At 37.6% G+C, this 20,792-nt stretch overlaps 2 protein-coding genes across 2 annotated transcripts; one reads left to right on the top strand and one right to left on the bottom strand.

Annotated features, from left to right (window-relative positions):
* Positions 1-394: 394 nt before the first annotated feature.
* LOC139136071 (allatostatin-A receptor-like) lies at positions 395-7,262 on the bottom strand. The gene is made up of 3 exons (XM_070703859.1): positions 6,319-7,262; positions 2,938-3,230; positions 395-2,448 (listed from the first exon to the last, which is right to left on the bottom strand). Exons 1-3 carry the CDS (start codon positions 6,905-6,907, stop codon positions 1,816-1,818), a joined length of 1,515 nt encoding a protein of 504 aa, XP_070559960.1. The 5' UTR covers positions 6,908-7,262; the 3' UTR covers positions 395-1,815.
* Positions 7,263-9,173: 1,911 nt separating this feature from the next.
* On the top strand, positions 9,174-10,340 carry LOC139137764 (uncharacterized). The gene has a single exon (XM_070706030.1). The coding sequence runs from the start codon at positions 9,174-9,176 to the stop codon at positions 10,338-10,340; it is 1,167 nt and encodes a 388-aa protein (XP_070562131.1).
* Positions 10,341-20,792: the final 10,452 nt, after the last annotated feature.

Consider the following 20,792-nt stretch of genomic DNA (forward strand, 5'->3'; position numbering starts at 1 on the left):
ATTAAAGAAAGTCTTAAATTTTCTCGGTCGATATAGACTCTGTGATTCTTTTCCTGAATGTTCTACTTTTATGAGAAAAAATAACGCCGCCATAAATTCGTCTAAGTCCATGCAATTGTATTCCGTTCAAACGGCTTTGTGTTTTGAGGGTGGCTAACTAATTACTTGTGTATGTTTCAAGTAAAACATTTGCATTTTTGCTTAAGAAAAAGTTACATTTACACCACCTACCATCAAAGTACCACGTTAGAAAGTTGTATTGTCAGATCATTGGTCTATTTCAGTCTCATTATCAAAAACTATGTTAGCAGTTCATGTTGAAATACAGACAAAGTTGAAAAATTAAAACTTCGCATCATGCCTAATCATACTATGTTACTTTACATCTATAACATTTAATTCTCTATCTAAATGGTCACAGGCTTATCAGTATTTGGCTTTCCAACAAAACTGTATTTGTGCGGTGATGTTGGAAAATGACTTCAAGTTAAAAAAAATCATTTTTCTACAATAACAATGCTGAATGTGCATGTATGGGATGCGCTGATAAAATTTTTACTCAATATTTCATCATAGGAGTCAAGACCACTTTACATTTCAACTACTGTACATTTCACCGTACTGGGGTATCAAAACTGGGGCAGTTAGGGCTCTTAATTTTTTCAATAGGAGGTGTTATTCAGGACTGCGAAAAAGAACGTTAATATTAGCTTCATGATGTCAATATCACTGTGTGAAAATGACGACGTTGGCAACATTTTCGCTTTGGTTACTTTATCTTGCACTGAACGTCTGCATCTTCTCGGTCAGATCAAATTGTATAATTGAAACCTCTCGTTTAATTGTTTGCCTCAACCACGGTCCGTGATAGAGGGACTGTGCCTCGGCTAAAGCAATGAGATCAATCTGAAGTATTACAACAAATGAATATGATCGATAACACGAGCTTAAGGTGTATCATCACGTACTCCGATAAGGATTAAATACTTAAAGTTTGTTAAACTGGAAAGATTTGATAAACCCGTACACAATATAATCGAATTTGCTAGTAACAATATCCTTTAGTAGAAATATGACATCAAAACAAGTCATTTAAGTTAAGTAGAGTAAACAAATAAACAAATACCGCCATTTTGCATCACTGATTTGTATGGGGCCAGGTGTCCTGAACGGATAACCATACCGCACCAATACTAAACCCGTCAAGATTGACCCAAAGTGACAAATATAGCGTCGCTCAGTGGAAAACTTTGCCAAATATTAGCAACACAAAACCTTTAATTAAGTGTACACAGGTGTAATACTAAATATATTTCACAATAATAATAATTCATAAGTAAGAGAAGTGTAGAAGATTTCAAGGCCAGAATATAGCGATCTGAACCTAAACAGACTTCTGAAATGACCATAAAAAATTACTGCTTACGCTTTCGTCGATACCAGGGACACTAAAACCTCCATGGTACCATCGCAGCTGAACCTGTTCGACCATTTAGGATAACATTCATTAAGGATAAGTGACTTTCTTTAAACTCATTAGACTAAGTTTGTTCTGTATACAGACGACAGTGTATGCAAATACTTGTATTTTTCTTAAATTACCTACAAGGAATGATTTTCTATGCAGGACATTGAGCGAGGTGTTGTGAGCCAGCTGACCGCCCTCATTCCTTGACAAGTGATGAAAATACAACAAGTACCGTACATCGATCTGGAATGATATTTGCCACTGTCATGTGACACAACTTGATTTGATAGAAGACAATAATTTAAAAGAAACAGAAATTAAGAATGCAAGCTATATTTGTCGTCATTTTATGGCAATGTTTTGGTCACAGACCGTTCTGCTTCCAAATCTAAACCTAAACCTCTTAAATGTAATGAATACAAAGATTCAGAGAGGGCGTTCGGTACACAAGGTTTTGATTCTGAAGACATCTCGCGACTTACGGAATTACGCCCACGGGTGCTCCATGCAGAACAACATATTATTTCCCGGCATGCTTCGCGGAACTTTCTGAACATGAATGAATATATAATAGGGTTGACGCAACTGTTAAAGTAAGGTAGGAGAAGGCCGGCGTTTTTCAGTAGGGAAGGTAAGGTACCAGGCCAATATCGAGAGATGAGATTGTAGGTGGAAAATAAAACAAAACTCATAAAATATGCAACAAATACTGTGATGAGAATGCGTGCGGTCTTCCAGTGCTTTGATTTGAATTCTTTCGAAGAGAGACGACCTAATGGGTTTCGGGCAGACATCCAGACTCTGAAAACGATGATGATATAAACTATTGAGATGAGTAGCGATGGTAGATAGAAGAGGACCACATTAAGGTATATTGCTTTGAAATCCAGAAACCATGGATCGACCGGGACAACCAGTTTACAGGCGAATGGTATCTTCCCCCGATATGTAATGCCCATACTGCTACTGCCATGTTTTGTCTGCGGAGAGAATTGAGAGGCAAAATATGGAATTATTGAGATCAATAGTGCATCTCTGCCACTAAATTGGGCCATTTCCTTGCTTATTCAGTAAAATAACGTTCGATGGTCTTAGGGATATCGACAAACAGAAAAAAAAACTGTAGACAATGACACTTATTTGTTTTTATCATACTAGTATTTATTGTCCCTGAATGTGGATCATCGTAAAACCGTGCGAGCAGTATACCTTGGAACATTGTTCCCCCGAAGTTAAGTCATCAAGTCCTATATAAACTACGGCATTCCCTTCCCTCTGCGTATTTTCCGGTACCAACTGTCAAAATTTTCCTCCCCGCCCACTGAAAAAAATGGAATTTCTACCCCGTCCACAGTAAATAAGCTTATCGATGTTTCTTCCAGCCCGCTGAAAAACTGCTAACGAACTCCTTTGTGCACGAACAGCTTAGTTTGCGGCACCTGTAAAGTGTAAGTGAGACAGTTGTTTACCTTGAACATAAATGCAGTTGGAACAGCTGTGAGGGCGCCCAATACCCACAAACAAATGATACAAATGCCGGTCCGTCTCAGTGTGAAGGAGGTCTTAAATCTGATTGGATGACATATGGCAAAATAGCGATCGAATGCTATGGCAACCATGGTGAAAACTGTGACGTTAAAACCAAAGAAGCGAAAGTAACGATGGACGCCACATGACCAATCATACTGCCAGAAATAGATCCATAGTTCTGGGAAGAATTCAGTGACGTGAAACACAACTACGAGTAATATCATTATATCACCTGGAAGATAAAAACATTACGGAAAAATATAAGATAAACTGATTGATTGAACCGAAAATAACACGATTGGAACTTATTTGGGATAATTGGATGGTGAAGTAATGTTGATTTAATGTACAAATGTTATTTCTTCATCTGCTTTTCTTTTTACATTACACTTTATGAGTAATTTGCAATATCGCAACACTCAGCTATATGTCACATACAACTTTTGAAAAATTTGCAAAATATGAAAATCCAATTATCCCAAATTAGTTCCAACCGTTTTATATATCTATCTATCTATCTATCTATCTATCTATCTATCTATCTATCTATCTATCTATCTATCTATCTATCTATCTATCTATCTATCTACATAATATGTATATATATATATGTATGTATATATATATATATATATATATATATATATATATATATATATATATATATATATATATATATATATATATATATAATATATATATATATATATATCAGCACAATTCAGCTCTTGGAAGTTAAAGCACATAATTTTGATTCAATCAAAGGGAGTCTTACATGGTACTAATATATATATATATATATATATATATATATATATATATATATATATATATATATATATATATATATATATGGACGAACGATCTGACCTTTGAACTAGAAATACTTTAATACTCATTATATTACCATGCCCTGCCCGTCGCATTTTGATTAGTCGAGCTGAACCACGTGACTGACCACAAATACACAGTAATGGTTTGTTTACATGCCCGTGAATATGAATAATAAGATTAACAACTCAAAGTATCGTAACTTTACAGCTAAAACGTAAATCATAATCAATCACAAAATAAAATGGAGCAATTGTAGGTCAAGTTGAGATACTTTTTTTCTGAAAGCATATCCGGATTTGCCAATTTTTTACAGCGCGCGTGACAGTGCGTCGCGTATTGCTCAGCTTCTAGGGCCCAGTTGTCGTTCGCTCCTGAAATTTTCGAAAATTTTGACGGTTTTCTTGGGTTCGCTGATAATATAATGGAAATAACAGACTCCGCTCTGACCATTAACGTTTATTTGTGGGCGCGGGCTCGAGGAAAGCCAAATTAACGGGCGAGGCGAGGCTGTTAATTTAGGGCTTTCCTCTCGCCCTTGCCCACAAATAAACGTTAATGGTCAGCGCGTCGCCCGTTATTTCTATAATAACTTGTACAACTGCTAATATTATAACATTTTAAATATCGGTTTTGTCATGTGAAGGATACGTCAATGATTTAGCAGCTAAAATTTATATGAGTTAAAAATACCTCAATGGTTGCGAAGCTGGTATAGTTTTCTATAACCAGGATTTGTTGCGGCGAAATGTAACGCACGTAACACTCTTATAATTGGCGTTGTGACAAAATAAATATGTCGAAATACTTCGACAATCCTCTTTGTTTTTGATGACAAAGAAAGAAATTATGAACGGTACAAACATTGGACACAATTCATCTGTTGACGTAGAGTATGTTTAGGGGACAGATATTCGTCTCTCAATTTTTGAGTTACAATTCTCATTCTGATCAACCACTTGTTGGAGCTCATTGTAAAGTTATTGGAGTAAAGAAAAATTTTACCACCTTGGTTTTTCGAAAATCGAAAATTTTATTTTCCCATTGAGTTAACACAGAGAATGCGACCATTTTGAATTTCAAATATGAATTTGGTAAATGTTATAGGCAATTTGTTGCTCTGGTACCAAGCCTTGCATGGCGGCCCTTGATGTCTATTCTTGATTTGGTAAGACAATGGTTGAACGTTTCATTGAGGAAGTATGAGCGAAAGTTGAAGTCTTTCACTGTCAAGGTAGGTACTACCTTCAGGAAGGGTTAGTTATCAAGGCTAAGATCTTAAAATCGTCGATAAGTTATCCACTTATGTCTACTTCGTTTGATCGTCGTTAGTGACATAATGTCACAACTGATGTTGCTGCTGTAGGTTATGCCCAAATACAGATATTTTTTCAAGATGCGCGAAGCTTTCTATTCTGCTTTCGTTATAGTTTCTTCCACGAAAACAGTCTACTTGACGTGTCGTTGGAGGAAAGGAACTCGTTTTTTATTGATTTCAATGAATGGAGTACTTAACTATTTGCAAACACACGTTCCTTCTTATTATTTAGTTCTGCTTTCGGGGCGGAGTTATCTAAATATAATGCTACTGGACTGGTCCTACACAGAAAATTCATCAACAGCGGTCGCGCCTTCTTATAATCTAACACACCCTTAGTAAAACCTAAACCCATCTGGTCGAGAAAAATCTGTCTCAATAGCCATTTGACAGACGATTTTGACCTTGGTTCATATTACATTACCGTAAAACAGACACTAAAACAGTTTTCTCTCGATTCTGGACAGCCAACAGGAAATGAACATCCTTATGATTTCTAAAGTTGGTTAAATGTCTATCTATGATGATGGAGAGAAAATCAAGAGAAAATAGGCAGGCATATTTTTTTCATTTAAAATTTAAACACGTCGACTAAATCAATAGCTGATGTTGGCGCGGTCTCTGGCCCACAATTTTCAGTGAATCAACAGAGACACTGTGGCAGTGGAGAGACGTCTGAAAATCCTCGATATGCGTATCGTGGATAATTTGACCTTTACACACAGGCGTATCATGATATACAATGATATAATACAGCTTTACAAACTGAAATATCTATGATATTGAACGTTCGGCTATTCAGTGTAGGCATGGCTTCGGCAAAATCACAAAATAATAACATACGTCAACAGTTTGTTATGACAAAAGTGTATCTCACGCATGCTCAGTCCGTCCATTCGGTTATCAATGCTGCTGCTCTATTTCGTTCGGTTAACAACATGAGATTTTCAAACAAAAGTTTCATGAAATTTGAACACGAGAATTGACTAATTTTGTACGGAAGTACTTGTCTGTTGAGGATATTGAGAGAGAATAGTCTTACGGTGAAAATTCGATTCAAATTACGGCAAATGCTGCATTATTACCACAAAATGAATTTAAAATCACTCACAGAAAAATGTCACATAAATTTCAGTAAAGTGATATGCTAGAATATTTAGAACGAACTTACCCACTGCCAGACTTATCACATACAATACTGCATTTGACTTTCTGAATTTTTCCTTTGAATAGACAAGGAGGACTAAAATGTTACCGATAAACCCGATCAGACAGACAGTTAATAGGTATGGGATTTCAAATCTAAATGATGGGCCCGTCGCGTCAACTTCATTGGAAATGTTCGTGACCATATCTTCGTCGAACGATGGAGTTGAGACGTTTTGCGGAGGTAATGTCGATAGATAATTGAGCGTGGTGTCCATCGAATTAACGAAAGCCGAACTGAAGATGTCGGATACTGACGTTGCGGCTGATACTGCCACGGTCGACTTTGTTGATCGTGACGTTACCAGCGGCAAGTCGCTCGGCTTGTTTGTTCCCTGTTCCATTTCATCGGAATTGTTGAAAGTTGAACTCGTTGGTGCTTCTGTCGTCATCAGGGTATTGAGTTGTATTCGGTGGGCCTCTCCGAGGAAAGCTTGTGACAAGTTTGTGACTAGCATTGCTGTTGCCGAACCCAATGTAGTCTGCGATAGGTTGCCTTCTGGTTCGTCCCCCTGTGGAAGAGTTCCCGTGCGTTCTGTAGATACATATGTCATTATGGATCTTATGTGTTTGTGTTTTCATAGAGCGATCTGTAGTCGATTTAAAAAAGTCAGTATGACATGATCATATAACGTTGGAGAAGAGGTCTGGTTGATCTAACATTGTCGATGAAAGAGAGTTTTCTTGCAGGTGTAACTAAGCCTTATACTTTTAAAGTGTTTTCCAATTTACACTCGATGCAGTTTTCTCTGAACACTATAAAAAACAACTTTCGAGTTTTAGCCAAGTTTATCGTACCCTGTACATTGACGTGAAAGTCACGAAACCGAAAACCGGTGTTTTCGTCGACGAGGTCTCACTGTACATGCCAACTTCTAGGTACGTACGCGGTTAAACATGGTCATCTCTCTCGCGTAATAACCCTCTGTGGCTGCAAGGCATGTCTTTTTATAGGAAGAAAACATACATTTTCGGCCTTCACAATATAGCTAATTCAAAAGGTGCCATCTAATTGCTTCTTGTCCGTGACTTCTTAAGACTCTCGGGTATGTTTTGCAAAACAGCCACTTTACATGACCGCTTTAAGCCTCAAGGGAGAACCATGTAGTTCTTCGGAGGGGTGTGAGAGAATAGATATTGTGCTGAGTACGAAACCCCTCCGCGACCTGTGTGTCCGCTTACCCGGGACAGGGAAATTATCGACAGGACAGGTCAAATTTTACTGGCACCAACTTGCTATATGGACAGATCGATAAAACTTTACTTTTTGGTTTGTTACTTGTGGAAAGTTCTCTTCTTTTAGTACTGGAAAGACTTGAAGACTTTCTCACTACCATACCATACAGACGAATTTTGTTAAATCTCACTACCAAGGTTTTCAGAAATGATTTATGTTATTGGTCAAACTCCCATCCACAAAGTTACTCTTCATAAGCTCATGTGTCATAAACATCTTGGTGGCATTATCCTACCATCGAAATGAAATTCTACATCGAACGGACAATGGACTTCTCGCAATCTCTCTGTATCTCGAGATCAAGGTTACAACACCAAACGACACAAACTGCTCGAACTTACACTCTCTGTTCGGACAAATGTATAATCTATACTTGAATGTATTTGTCCGGACAGAGTGTTATTTCCGGCAGTGTGCATACTTTTCTTGCTTTTATTTTGCATTTTATGCTTTATTTCAGACAATCATACATCCTCATGTTTCAACTGTGTTGTTATTTTTGTATGTATGTATTCATACACAAAAAACAAAACAAAATAGGCCTATAAGCTGAACAACCAAACACAAGAAAAACATCGGAGACTACGCTCCCCATGAAGATACTTGCCGGTGCAGTATTTTTCGTTTTATATACATGGCACCAATTTTTTGTTTATGCCAGGAGTTTTGAAAGAAGTCAATTGAGAATCGTCCTTCCAAATCTTGAAAAACCCCGGTATATCAAATGGCCCATGCCTTAGTGCAGATGGGTGAACTCTCCATATCTTAATATCACGGTAAAGATTATTGACCTCTCTTCAATGAAAAAAGACATCGGATTATCGTCACTACTCGACAAAGGTTGCCATGCCAATCGGAAGGACAACACTATTGTTCAATCACACTACACACAGAGGGAAATTACGGAGCAAAATTTCGTTTATAGGCGTGCGCCGGGGGTGTGCGGGCGATTTTCGTGAGTTTTCTTCTTTTAGTGCCATTGAACAAAGTATATTAAACGTGTTTGATATTTTCTTCCTCGCGGGGCAAATTTCCGTACCATGTGCGCCTGAGAAAGCAATTTTCCTCACGTCTTTATACTGAAGCGCATGCGTGGAAAATACAATACAGTAAAAAATGTTGCCCACTCCTTCCATCCCCAGCGCTGGCAAGGTAACCATTGTGCTGCATGGCATAAATGATGCAGTTTTCGAGGATAAATTAGTGGAACTTTGTACCAATAATACTGCGTTCTAAGACTGGAATTATAAATTATAAATAAATTGGATGTGTGATATTTGCATGCTAGCCACGCTTAGCTACGCTCGTCTTGCTCTCATGAAAACGTCAACATTTTGTGTTCAGTTTCCTGCCTGTTTGTGGATTTACCGAACCAAATGATCCGTTAATGGTCCGAGGCTGTTGTGTTGGTGTCAAAACCGTAATACTTTTGTCCTCTACGTGAGAATTTGGTTCAACTTCTTTCTTTCTTGGTGAAGGGCTGAAACGCTGAAAGCTCGTCGGACAAAGCTATTTTGTTTATGAAAAGGTATTACGTAACGGACTGAGGTACATGGTAGTGTCTCCAGCTGAAATAGCTCAGTATGACGCTAACCTGCGAAGACTGTGGAGAGTACTCCTGCAAAGTGAAGTTGTGCCAAGGTGACATGCATCTCTGCCAGTGTTGTAACAAGAAACGCTTTGGTGGTAGTAACAGCAGCAAAGCTGGTGGTGCAAATACACGAACAACAAACGATGGCGTGGTAATTAACGAACTTTTATGTTTTATTACGAACAAAATTGATATTCTTACAACTGACATTCTGGTGAAGCTGTGTTGCGACCATTTCAGTGATAGTGAAGTGGAGTCTGCTAAGAGAATCCTGTTTGAACTATGCTGCAATGATCCTGGAAGATTGATAAAACGACAGGGACAAAATAAACGTCATAACAATATGTTAGACATGGTTAAATTGGTTCACGAAATCGATGACGAAGACCTCCCGTGCTTCGCTGCCAAAGATTTGTCTAGGTTGCCTGCAATAGATACCACTCATGTTGATGTCAGTACTCTGATGTCAGAACTTAAATCTTTACGGTGCGAAATGGCACAACTGAGAGACACTACATTACGCTCTGAGATGTCTAACTTAGCGAGTGAAGTTCAATTGATACGCCAAGAAATGTGTGATATGAAAAGTGCCGTTGTAAATTTTCAGAAAGGCGAGGTTTCAGGTGCCATGCTTCAACAGGTGGAGAATTCCGAAGCCCCAATTGCAGCTGTGGAAAAACCGCCGAATTCTCATTGTTCCTCAGACAAAGATCTTCAGACGCATAGAATTTCGTATGCCGGTGTGGTCCAATCGCATGTGTCTGGCGTTGATATTCCGAAAACCCGCCACCCTGAACAGCATCCCCAGATACAACCAAAGAATCGTGAGGCAGAATTTACGTTGGTTTCTCGCCGACCTAGACGTCGCCCTCAGCCTGTTATTGGGACAGCGAAACTTGATGAGGGTGCCGCCATCAAGTCCGTTCGCCCAAACCCACCTTTCAAGTTCTTCGTTACAAGGTTTGCGCCAAATACGACCCCGAATGACGTCATCCGCTACATCAACGGCCGTTGCCAAGTCGACATTAAATGTGAACAGCTGAAGACGAAGTTTGATACCTACTCGTCATTCCTTGTTGAAACCACGCGCGAGTCAGCTGTCAAAGTACGTAACCCTGCGATTTGGCCCGATGGTATACTCATCCGCAGATTCTATTAACTTTTTTAGTCCATGACTTTACGTCTTATCTCTTATAACTGTCGCGGTTTAAAATCATCCATTGACACTTTAAATTCTCTGTGTTGTAATCATGATATTATTCTTGTCCAAGAACATTGGCTGACCAAAGCAGAGCTTCCAATGCTTTCAAATATTCATGAGGACTTCGATGCCGTCGGTGTTACTGCCATCGATGATACATGTGGAATTCGTATTGGGCGTCCATTTGGTGGGGTTGCTATCATGTGGCGTAAGTCCATTGGTCAATTCGTCAATATCAAATTTGTAATGACACAAGGCTCTTAGGCGCTGAGATATTAACTTCCTCAGGGAAACTGTTTGTCTTATGTACTTATCTTCCCACTTGTTCGAATGACAATTTTGACAGTTATATGCATTATCTGGCGAAAATCAATGACATTGTCAGTGAGATTGATACTGCAAATGTGATTATTCTAGGCGATTTTAATGCAAACCCAGGCACTTTATTTGCAAATGAGCTTTTTGACTTCTGTATCGATAATAATTTGCATGTTTCTGATGTCGAAAAGCTGGGTAGAAGCAGTGATAATTTTACTTTCATTAGTGAAGCTCATGGTAGCACTTGTTGGTTAGACCATATCTTGAGTACCCATGCAGTGCACAAGGCTATTTCTAGTATTCGCATTCTGTACGACTATGTTTCCTCGGATCATTTTCCGCTTTCCGTTAATATTGACGTTGTAGATCTTGTTCATACTGATCCTCTTGGTCTTGATAACAACAATGTTAAGAAGAATTTTAATTGGATCAAAGCGACTCCACAGAATTTGTCCACTTACAAGCACATTTCAGATCGGTTACTTCGTGTTATAGATATGCCAGTAGATGCTTTAAGTGTCGTGACTGTAATTGTAAGAATATCGACCATATTGACGTTTTGCACTCTCTGTACTCAATATTGTTACTAGTCTCACTACAGCAGCTCACAATAGTATTCCTACTACGTCTGCTGGAACGGTTTCAACACAGTTCCAGGGTGGAATGAGCATGTGCGTAACTTTCATAATGCCGCTCGCGATGCGTTTAAATTATGGACCGCTAATGGTAGACCAAGAACTGGTCCGCTGTTTGGTCTCATGCGTAAAACTCGTGCTAAGTTTAAGTCTGTACTCAGGGCATGTAAAAGGGATGAAGGTCAAGCTAAGGCGGATGCATTAGCTAACAATTTGACGCAGGGAGGTTCGCGCAAATTTTGGAAATCTGTTACCGCCAATCGGAGCTGTCCCCTTCCAACTAGCGTAGGTGGTTGCTGTGGGCATGACAACATTGCTGACATGTGGAAAAATCACTATGAGAAGCTGCTTAACTCAGTCTCTAACTGCAATGACAAGCCTTTTGTGTTGTCGTCATTGAAAGAAATTGATTTAACAAAGATATGGTGGTTACTGTAGACGAAATTACTCGCTGTGTTAAAATGCTTGAAAAGGGGAAAGCAAGTGGTAAAGACGGCATTGCCGCAGAGCATTTGATTTATGCTAGCTCAATTTTATACATTCTATTGAGTTTGTGTTTTACCAGTTTCTTTATACATGGTTATTTACCCGACACATTTATGTATGCTACGATATGCCCTATTGTGAAAGACAAGTCAAAAGATCTTACATCCGTTGACAACTATAGGCCCATTGCAATTGTAACAGCTATTTCGAAGACTTTGGAATTATGTATCTTACACAGGATTGATTCATTTATAGAAACTAGTGCTCTTCAATTCGGCTTTAAAAGCAAACATTCTACTGACATGTGTATCTTTGTGCTTAAGGAAATTGTTGATTTTTATAAAAGGCAAAATTCGCCTGTTTTTCTGTGTTTCATGGATGCCACGAAAGCATTTGACAGGGTCAACCACTGGACTTTGTTTAGAAAATTGATTAGTCGCAACATTCCATTGTTTATTATTCGTATTTTGCAGTACTGGTATAGTAATCAGCTGTTTTACGTCCACTGGGCATCAGCTGATTCCAATCCTTTTCACGTTTCTAATGGCGTACGACAAGGAAGTATTCTCTCACCAAAACTTTTTGCTATTTATGTAGACCAGTTAAGTAGTAAGCTACAGTCTGCTGGCGTAGGATGTTATTTAGCGAATCATATTATGAATCACTTATTTTATGCTGACGATCTGGCCTTGATTTGTCCATCTGTGAAAGCTTTACGAAAATTGATCAACATTTGTGAACACTATGGTAACGAGCATGATATTCTCTTTCATACCGAGAAAACTGAGTGTATGGCTATTTTTCCGAAATCTGGAAGCAGGATAGAATTCCTCATGTATATTTGTATGGTAATTCTCTTAAATTGTAAGTTCGAAGAAATATCTTGGCTACATTATGTCCTCCACTGGGATGGACGATGCAGATATGCAAAGACAGCTTCGTAGTTTTTATGCGAGAGCCAATTTTATTGTTCGTAACTTTGGCCAGTGCTCTCAGAAAGTAAAATGTGTCCTTTTTAAAAGTTTTTTGTATAGTGTTTATTGTTTGAACGTGTGGTGTAATTTTAGTGCTAAACTAATGTCAAAACTGAGGATAGCTTATAATAATGCCTTGAGGTTGATTTTTGATCTGAAGCGTGACGTCAGTATTAGTCACAATTTTGTGACCAAGAACATCTTTAATTTTGCTTCCCTTCACCGAAGACTGCTGTTTGCATTTTGCAAGCGTCTGTCCGTGAGTGAAAACCCAGTTATCCGTACCTGTGTAGAGTCTGATTCGTATTTTCATTCAGCTTTTTGGAAACATTGTAGAAAGGTTCTTTATTAAGTGTTTTGCTCTTTTTAACTTCTATATATTTTTTTGCTTCTATTATTTAATTTTATGGGCATTCATGGCCTGAAATAAAGATTAATAATAATACTGGAATTACTCTCACGTGGAATTTAGTTTCCAGGCAAACATAAATACCATCTATACTCTTTTGGCATAATAAAACATTCACTTTATCCAAATTGTATATGTTTGTGTGCAAATAATTAGTATCAAAGTAGAGGGAAGACAAGACAGAGAGCAAAGCACCGGGTTTTTGCTTGACTTCGATATCTATTTTCCTCAAGTTCCATTCCAATTCCTCCCAGTACATATTCTTTATGTCTCCAGACCTTCCATCATGTAGGGGTGACACAACTGGACCAAAGTTCCACGAAAAGACTCGATGAAAAATGGTTTCTCAGGCGCACATGATGAAGGATTTCGCTCGTGAGGCAAAAATATCAAACACACTTGATATGCTGCTGACTTTATGTTCCGTAATGTTTTTTTACAGTTTTTCTTCAAAGGAAGCGTAAATGTTCATAGCACTGACGAAACGTTTTAACAAAATGTTAACGGTTTTCAAACACACTTGAACTGACACACCAGTCTTGGCCACGTGACCTTTTATTCTTGCCATGCATATAATCTTCTAAACCATTTGCCGCCCTATTTTTCTCATGCAAATTAGTAAATCATCTCACTCTTATTCATACGTAATATCGCGGTTTACTAATCACTATTTTAAAAGTCGTACATCACAATTAGTTGCACACAGACACGTACAAAAACAATTTTGAGCAAATTGAGTCTGTACACTTCATTCACGTGTTTTTTGGTCTCTTTTTTGAACCATGATGTAAGAAAATACAAACATAATCGCGTGTAGATTCGCTGTCATCTTTTGAAAAGTGGGTTCAAAATGGGACAAAGCAGCCCAACAAAACATAACTCACCTGCTTCAATATCTCTAGTAAGAGTACGAGTAAATTTACTACTTTTCACTAACTCCCGAATTCTACGTTGATTTATGTTTCGACCCCAGAAATCTCACACAGTGATATTCCTATTAGTAGATTTTCAGGTAATTTAGTTTCTAATTTCACGAAGCTCATCGGGAAAGTTATTGTGGTGTTGTAAGTTAAAAACGTTTCTGTAATTCTTGTTCTATACAGACAATGGGAAATGTCAAATTTGGAAACATACCGCTCAACGTCAACGTCACATTCGCCTTTGGAAATTACAGAGAAGCGCGTACATCACGTCCATATACTAAATGGAAAATGATGATTAATAATTAATAATTAAAATACAACCAGTGCAGGTGTGAATGTTTATAAATGGACCAATCCGGACAAAAGCATTGCTTACAATTCAGATGTACATGCTATACCAGTCAAGATTGACCCGAAGTGCCAAATTCACGTAATCTGGTAAAACCATCAAATTATTGTTGTTAGTCGAAGACAAGTATGTTGTCACTCATTATTTGAGAAATAAACATGTCATATTTCGTCACAACATCTCCCGGTAGATGATTTCACAAATCTACTTTCCGATAATCCTAACGAACATAGTTACGTTTACAAGATTCTAACCAAAAGTGTAAGTTTTCTTTTTATAGTGAATACATTCCAACTCTGGGTATTTTCTATACTAACCATGCAGTCTTTGGGAACTTGGAGGGAACTTGCTATCAAGTCTATTTCCAAGCCACGTACCTCCCATTTATTCAAAGCACTGCGAGTCGGCATTCGGTTTTGAAACCTCCCCTTTCTTTTTCCTGTCTCTTTCTCCTCCCCGCAAGACAAGGCAACAGTAAATTATTAATTCACACTACCTCAAAATATTGTTGTTGTCAACTTATTCAGATATATTCTACATCATTCATATACCCTGTACCCTGCATCAGTCTAACGTTGACCGGTGTTATTTGTCGACCTTTTGACGTACACCAACCGAGCCAAAGTATAATATACATTGTTGATAGGTTTTCCCCCGAGACAAGTCGCTTCTAAAGAGAGCCAGCAGAGGCAATTACCCTGATTTAGAGCAGCCGACAACTGTGTGAGAGAGGCGGCTACAAATTGCTCTTCCTGTTCAGGCGTAAAATGCGTCATATTAACCAATCATGGTTAGAGTTGACGCTCTTTGCGTTGTTATGATCTGTTGTGTGGGTGTGTGTAAACTTACAACGTGGCTATAAAACTTCAATAATATGGCTTACAGAATCCAAGGTATAAATATCTCAATACAGTGATAATTTCATATCAATGTCCATGCATGTGTAATAAGACTCTCGGTAGGCGGACAGATATTGACAAATATCATATGGTTTACATAAATATGAGTCATAAGTTGAAAATAAAGATTTTGAAGAAAATCCTTAGAAAGACACTTAAAAATGATTTAAAAAATGAGAAAAAAGGTCTGTAGATGTTTGCCTAACTAATCATCACACAATATGTTTTTTAGACATCTCCGTCTACAGCTAACGGTATACTACATAGGGCATTTGAAAAGCCATGGCGTTAGTCCGTTGGTCCCTCCGTCAAAGGGAGTAAAATGCGTTCTTTTGAACGTCATCAGGAAAATGGAGCATAGATACTCGGTGAGCGTCACAGTTGATTACTAGCTTTCTATTTTAGTCAAACTTAAACTCAGAATAGCTAAGCAAAACCTATCCGAGATCAACCTAAAATAAATGATATGAATTACACCTAAAATAATTGAAACGGCGTTGAATAACGCGTAGGGCAAATGGATGCCGCTGAAAAATATGCAAGATAGTGGGTTGCAGTTGAGGAAGTTGATGTGGAATACCTCTCTGACTGACTGAGCAAAGTCAGAGATAAATTAAAATCACGTATTTCACATTTTCGTTCTCACAGTAAAGATGTAAATACTTCCTCAGTATTAGATGACCCATCGGTCAAAGCATGCCTCGATGCTTTACACAACGAATATGTTGTAGTTCCTGCAGACAAAACTTCAAACAACATTATCTTTGTCTGTAAGAATTATTATAGCCAGTGTATAATAGATGAATTAAACCTTCATTCAGATAAGAGTAATACAACCTACACTCTTTCCTCCCTCACTGATGAAGACATTTATTCAAATCATTCATCTGTGCTCAATGAATTTGGCATTCCTTTGAAAGAGAAGGACAAAAAACTGCCTATGTTGTATTGGATACCTAAATTGCACAAGAACCCTTAACAACGTTTTATTGCATGATCAAGCAATTGCACTACCAAACATCTGTCACAATTATTGACTATAATTTTAACAACCATCAAAATGGTCTTTTTCAATATTGTGACAAAGTGTATGAAACAAGTGGGTTGAATCAAATGTAGATACTAAAAAATTGAAGGAATTGTTGCTTGATTTAAAAGTCAAGAAAAACAAGTTAAGCTCAATCCGAACATTTGACTTTTTCACATTATACACCACAATTCCCCACGATAAACTTAAAACAAGGCTGTCATCTCTTGTTAAACATGCTTTCCTGCATAAAATGGCAGTAGAAGGTACCAATACATTACCATCAAACATACCGGTAGGTCAGGATATTTCAGTAACAACATGGATGCCCAGCATAAATACACAGATGAAGAAAATATTAAAATGCTTAATTTCTTAATCGACAACATATTTGTTAAGTTTGGCGGTATGACATTTCAACAATCTATCGGCATACCAATGGGTACAAATTGTGCACCCCTTCTTGCAGACTTATTTCTGTATTCATATGAAGCAGAGTTCCTACAATCTCTCTACAAAGCAGGGTCTAAAAAGCTTGCAAGGCGTTTTAACAACACGCACAGATGTATCGATGATCTGATTAGTCTAGACAATCCAGACATATCAAATTACTTACACCATACCCTGATGAGTTGGAAATCGAAGAAACAACAGAGGGTAGGAACTCTACTTCATATCTTGATCTGTTCCTACAAGTGGGTACTAATGGGCTACACACTAAGCTGTATGACAAAAGGGATGATTTCGATTTTGAAATCATAAATTATCCCCACTTGTCAAGTAATATTCCATCTGCACCTGCTTATGGTGTGTACGTGTCTCAACTTCTCAGGTATTGTAGGGCTTGTGATTCCTACACTGATTTTTAACTGAGACACAGCTCATTGGCATCAAAATTACTGAGACAAGGATACACAACAAAAACACTCGTTAGGACTTTCAAAAAGTTCTACGGTCGATATGACGACATTGTGGCCAAATATGACACCTCGGTCACTCAAATGATTAACGACAGCATTCCCGGCTTTGACTTATTACAGTGATTCATATCCTGTATCTTTTCATACAATATTTAGACAATTTTGGGACCAATCCTGACGGGTGTAGCATGCTAGCAGGGTACGCTTACCCATTCCAGACACCTGGTACCACCACTAACTATCAGTGGTTCAGGATGGTCCTACTTAAATTTGTAAATCACAATTGTCCCATGGACCTGGTAATATATTACCTTGAATGGAAATGATTATTGGACCAGTTTAATGTCATATTACACAAATAGACCAGTAAATTTCTGACTAGATTTGATTGCGAAAACTAAGCGAATTAATCCAACATTCTGATTGTAATCTAACAAAACAAATTTATCTTGCTACCAACAGAGCTATTCAGACGAAAATGTGAAAACATGTAGATACCTGTGATTGTTAGATTAACAGCTTATCGGTTAATACATTGTGATCAGAAGAAAATATTCATCGAATTCACCGTGAATGCTTTACGTTAGTGAAAGTCAAACACTGTCTTAGTGAAATAAATCATATATATGTTGTACCGCAGACGTTTGTAAATCATGACGTCACTACGCAGAGTTTCACTTATTTGTTCGCTTTTGTATTTATTTTTGAGACATCACTCCGATCGCAAAATCGTATAAATCCATGAACATGAAGTGCAAGTCACTTTCAAATTGCGTAATTGGACAAACATTATGATAAAAAGATCTTACAGGTTTTTGAAGGAGTGACAGCTCACGAGAAACTCCTAGATTGATTTTAAAGCATATGCAGCATTTCTTTTTTCCACAAAATTGTGAAATTTACTCACAGATTGAATAATGACACAATCAATCCATTGTAAGGTTGGTGAACATCTTGTATACAATGAACCTGAACACTGAAATCACACGGACAAGAGTAATAAACGTAAACCATTGCTAACGATTCAGTTCAGAATAATCTATGTCTTTTGCAATCAAACCTTAAAGTCTTTAACACATGATGTAGAGAGACTGAATGTCTATCTTCTGCCGGGAATTGTAAAAGGAGTGTTTTTCATCACAAATGAAATGCAGAAACACATTATGAAATTACTGAAAATTTGTGTTATCAATGCCCACTGTCATGTCAACTCAGTGGATTTGATTGCACAATTTCAACTGTACCTGGTGAAATATTCATTTTGTCTACGAGTACTCCGTATTCTTAACATCAACATTCAATTGGCATGCTTTTGGATGGTGTCTACTTGTGGTGTGAAAACGAAATTTTTAACAGTCGATTGATCGGAAATTTACGGCAATCCCTTTGCCATGGCAACGGTGACGAATGAGTGAATTTTGTTCAAATAGAAGGGACTTAGTCGAAATGAACTTTTAGTGTGAAATGTGATCCACCCCGTTGTCTACTGAATCATGGCCCTGTCATAATTAAAAACCTTTTCCGACAAATAATGATGACGTAGGCGAGCCAAATTACCGATTGAGAAGAGTGAACTTCTGAGGCATTAGAGCATAATCTAGTTGACAATGCAAATGTCAATGATGTTATGATGACGATTTGTGACCATAATTTCACACCAAGGAATACGCTTTAGAACTCACACTTTAACCTCTATTATCACTTTTCCCCCAAAGATTTCTGCGCAATTTTACTATCATTTTCAAATCGTACTTTGTGTCAAAAATAGGCCTACGATTATTTCCGAAAGCGTTCTTGAAATCTCAGACGGGGTATATATTTCACTAGCTGTGGATCAATAGCTGTGGTTTTTAGACGGGATTCTTGCCTTTTACTGGCTGATTTTGACTTTTACGAGGGGTAAAAGACGTAAAATACGACAGCTACTATGGACCCACAGCTACTGTTGCATTTGCACCTTTAGAAATCGTGTATACACAACGGTATTAGCAGGATACGAGTAAATCACACTGTCTGGCCTAGACTTGCCCCGAGGAAGTGGTCTTATTTTAATATCATAGGAGAGTAAATTGTAGGAATAAACTACACCATACTCCGTATAATGGTAGGGTGATCGCCAAATCCAAAATTTGCGACCCAGTAACTACCGCGTCGTGTACGCCAGTGCAAGAAACAACATAGCGTTTAACGTCTTTGATCGATTTGCGTGAGACTGACAGTCTTCATCATATGAAAACGATGGTATATTCACAGTATTCATAAAAAAACCTCGCATGTTTCTTTACATCTTTAATACATGAATTGGCTAGGTTGGATGCGATACGGTGAGGTCATACACTGGAAATCGCACGGATTTTAGTAAATCTCTATCACATTCAGCTTACTGGCAGGCACAGACTCGACTTATCAAAAAAAGGTAGCTAAAGCTCCCAAAAACAAAACATTTTACATGAAGTATCGAAATACTGAAGAGCTGTTGCAAAGCCGTCTATTCAACGACTTTGACCAAGTATATTTAATTTGATGCTAAATCACTTATCCCATGACTCGAGAACAAACAGTTAGTACTTGTGTGTGTGTGTGTATATATATATATATATATATATATATATATATATATATATATATATATATATATATATATATATATATATATATATATTACACACACACACCAGATCCAGATATATATATATATCTATATATCTATATATATATATATATATATATATATATATATATATATATATATATATATATATATATATATGTGTGTGTGTGTGTGTGTGTGTGTGTGTGTCTGTGTGTCTGTCTGTCTGCGTCTTTATCTGTCTGTCTGTCTGTGTCTGTCTATATGTGACGACACAGGATAGATATAGATATCGATATGTAGGTAGATATAAGGATATATAGATCGATAGATAACTAAATACATCCGCTAGATAGAAGGATCCATAATATGGACAGATAGATATATAGATCCATTAGATATACAGGTAGATAGATATATAGATCCATCAGATAGATAGAAGGATGGATCGATAGGTAGATCGATTGATAGTGGGAAAACAAAGATGTGGTCAATGAAAGCAAGAAAATGACAAGTGTAGAGTGAGATATTGCTATGTTGATTGCTATGGATCCAGATATTGTAATGAACAGCAAATATGAAATCAAAACAACCTGCATCGTATCATTTTCCAAGAAATATAAGGCTTGCATCAAGTTTGCAATACAGGCTTAATAGTGAAAAATGAACAACTAGAAGAACTGAGACAATTGAAACATCCAAGCCATCGATCATTTTCACAGTATTAAAGCATACGTAAATCACGCACTTCCTGAAGACTGTAGCACACAATAGGGCCCTGTACAGGGCATTTTCCAGCAGAGCTATAAGTTCACCCCCTTATTAAGGTAGAACGCACCTCGGGGACAGACATTCGGACTCTCAAACTTTTACAATTCTC

Source organism: Ptychodera flava, chromosome 7 (genome assembly GCF_041260155.1).
Source record: "Ptychodera flava strain L36383 chromosome 7, AS_Pfla_20210202, whole genome shotgun sequence".
In the NCBI taxonomy this organism is placed as follows: Eukaryota; Metazoa; Hemichordata; class Enteropneusta; family Ptychoderidae; genus Ptychodera; species Ptychodera flava.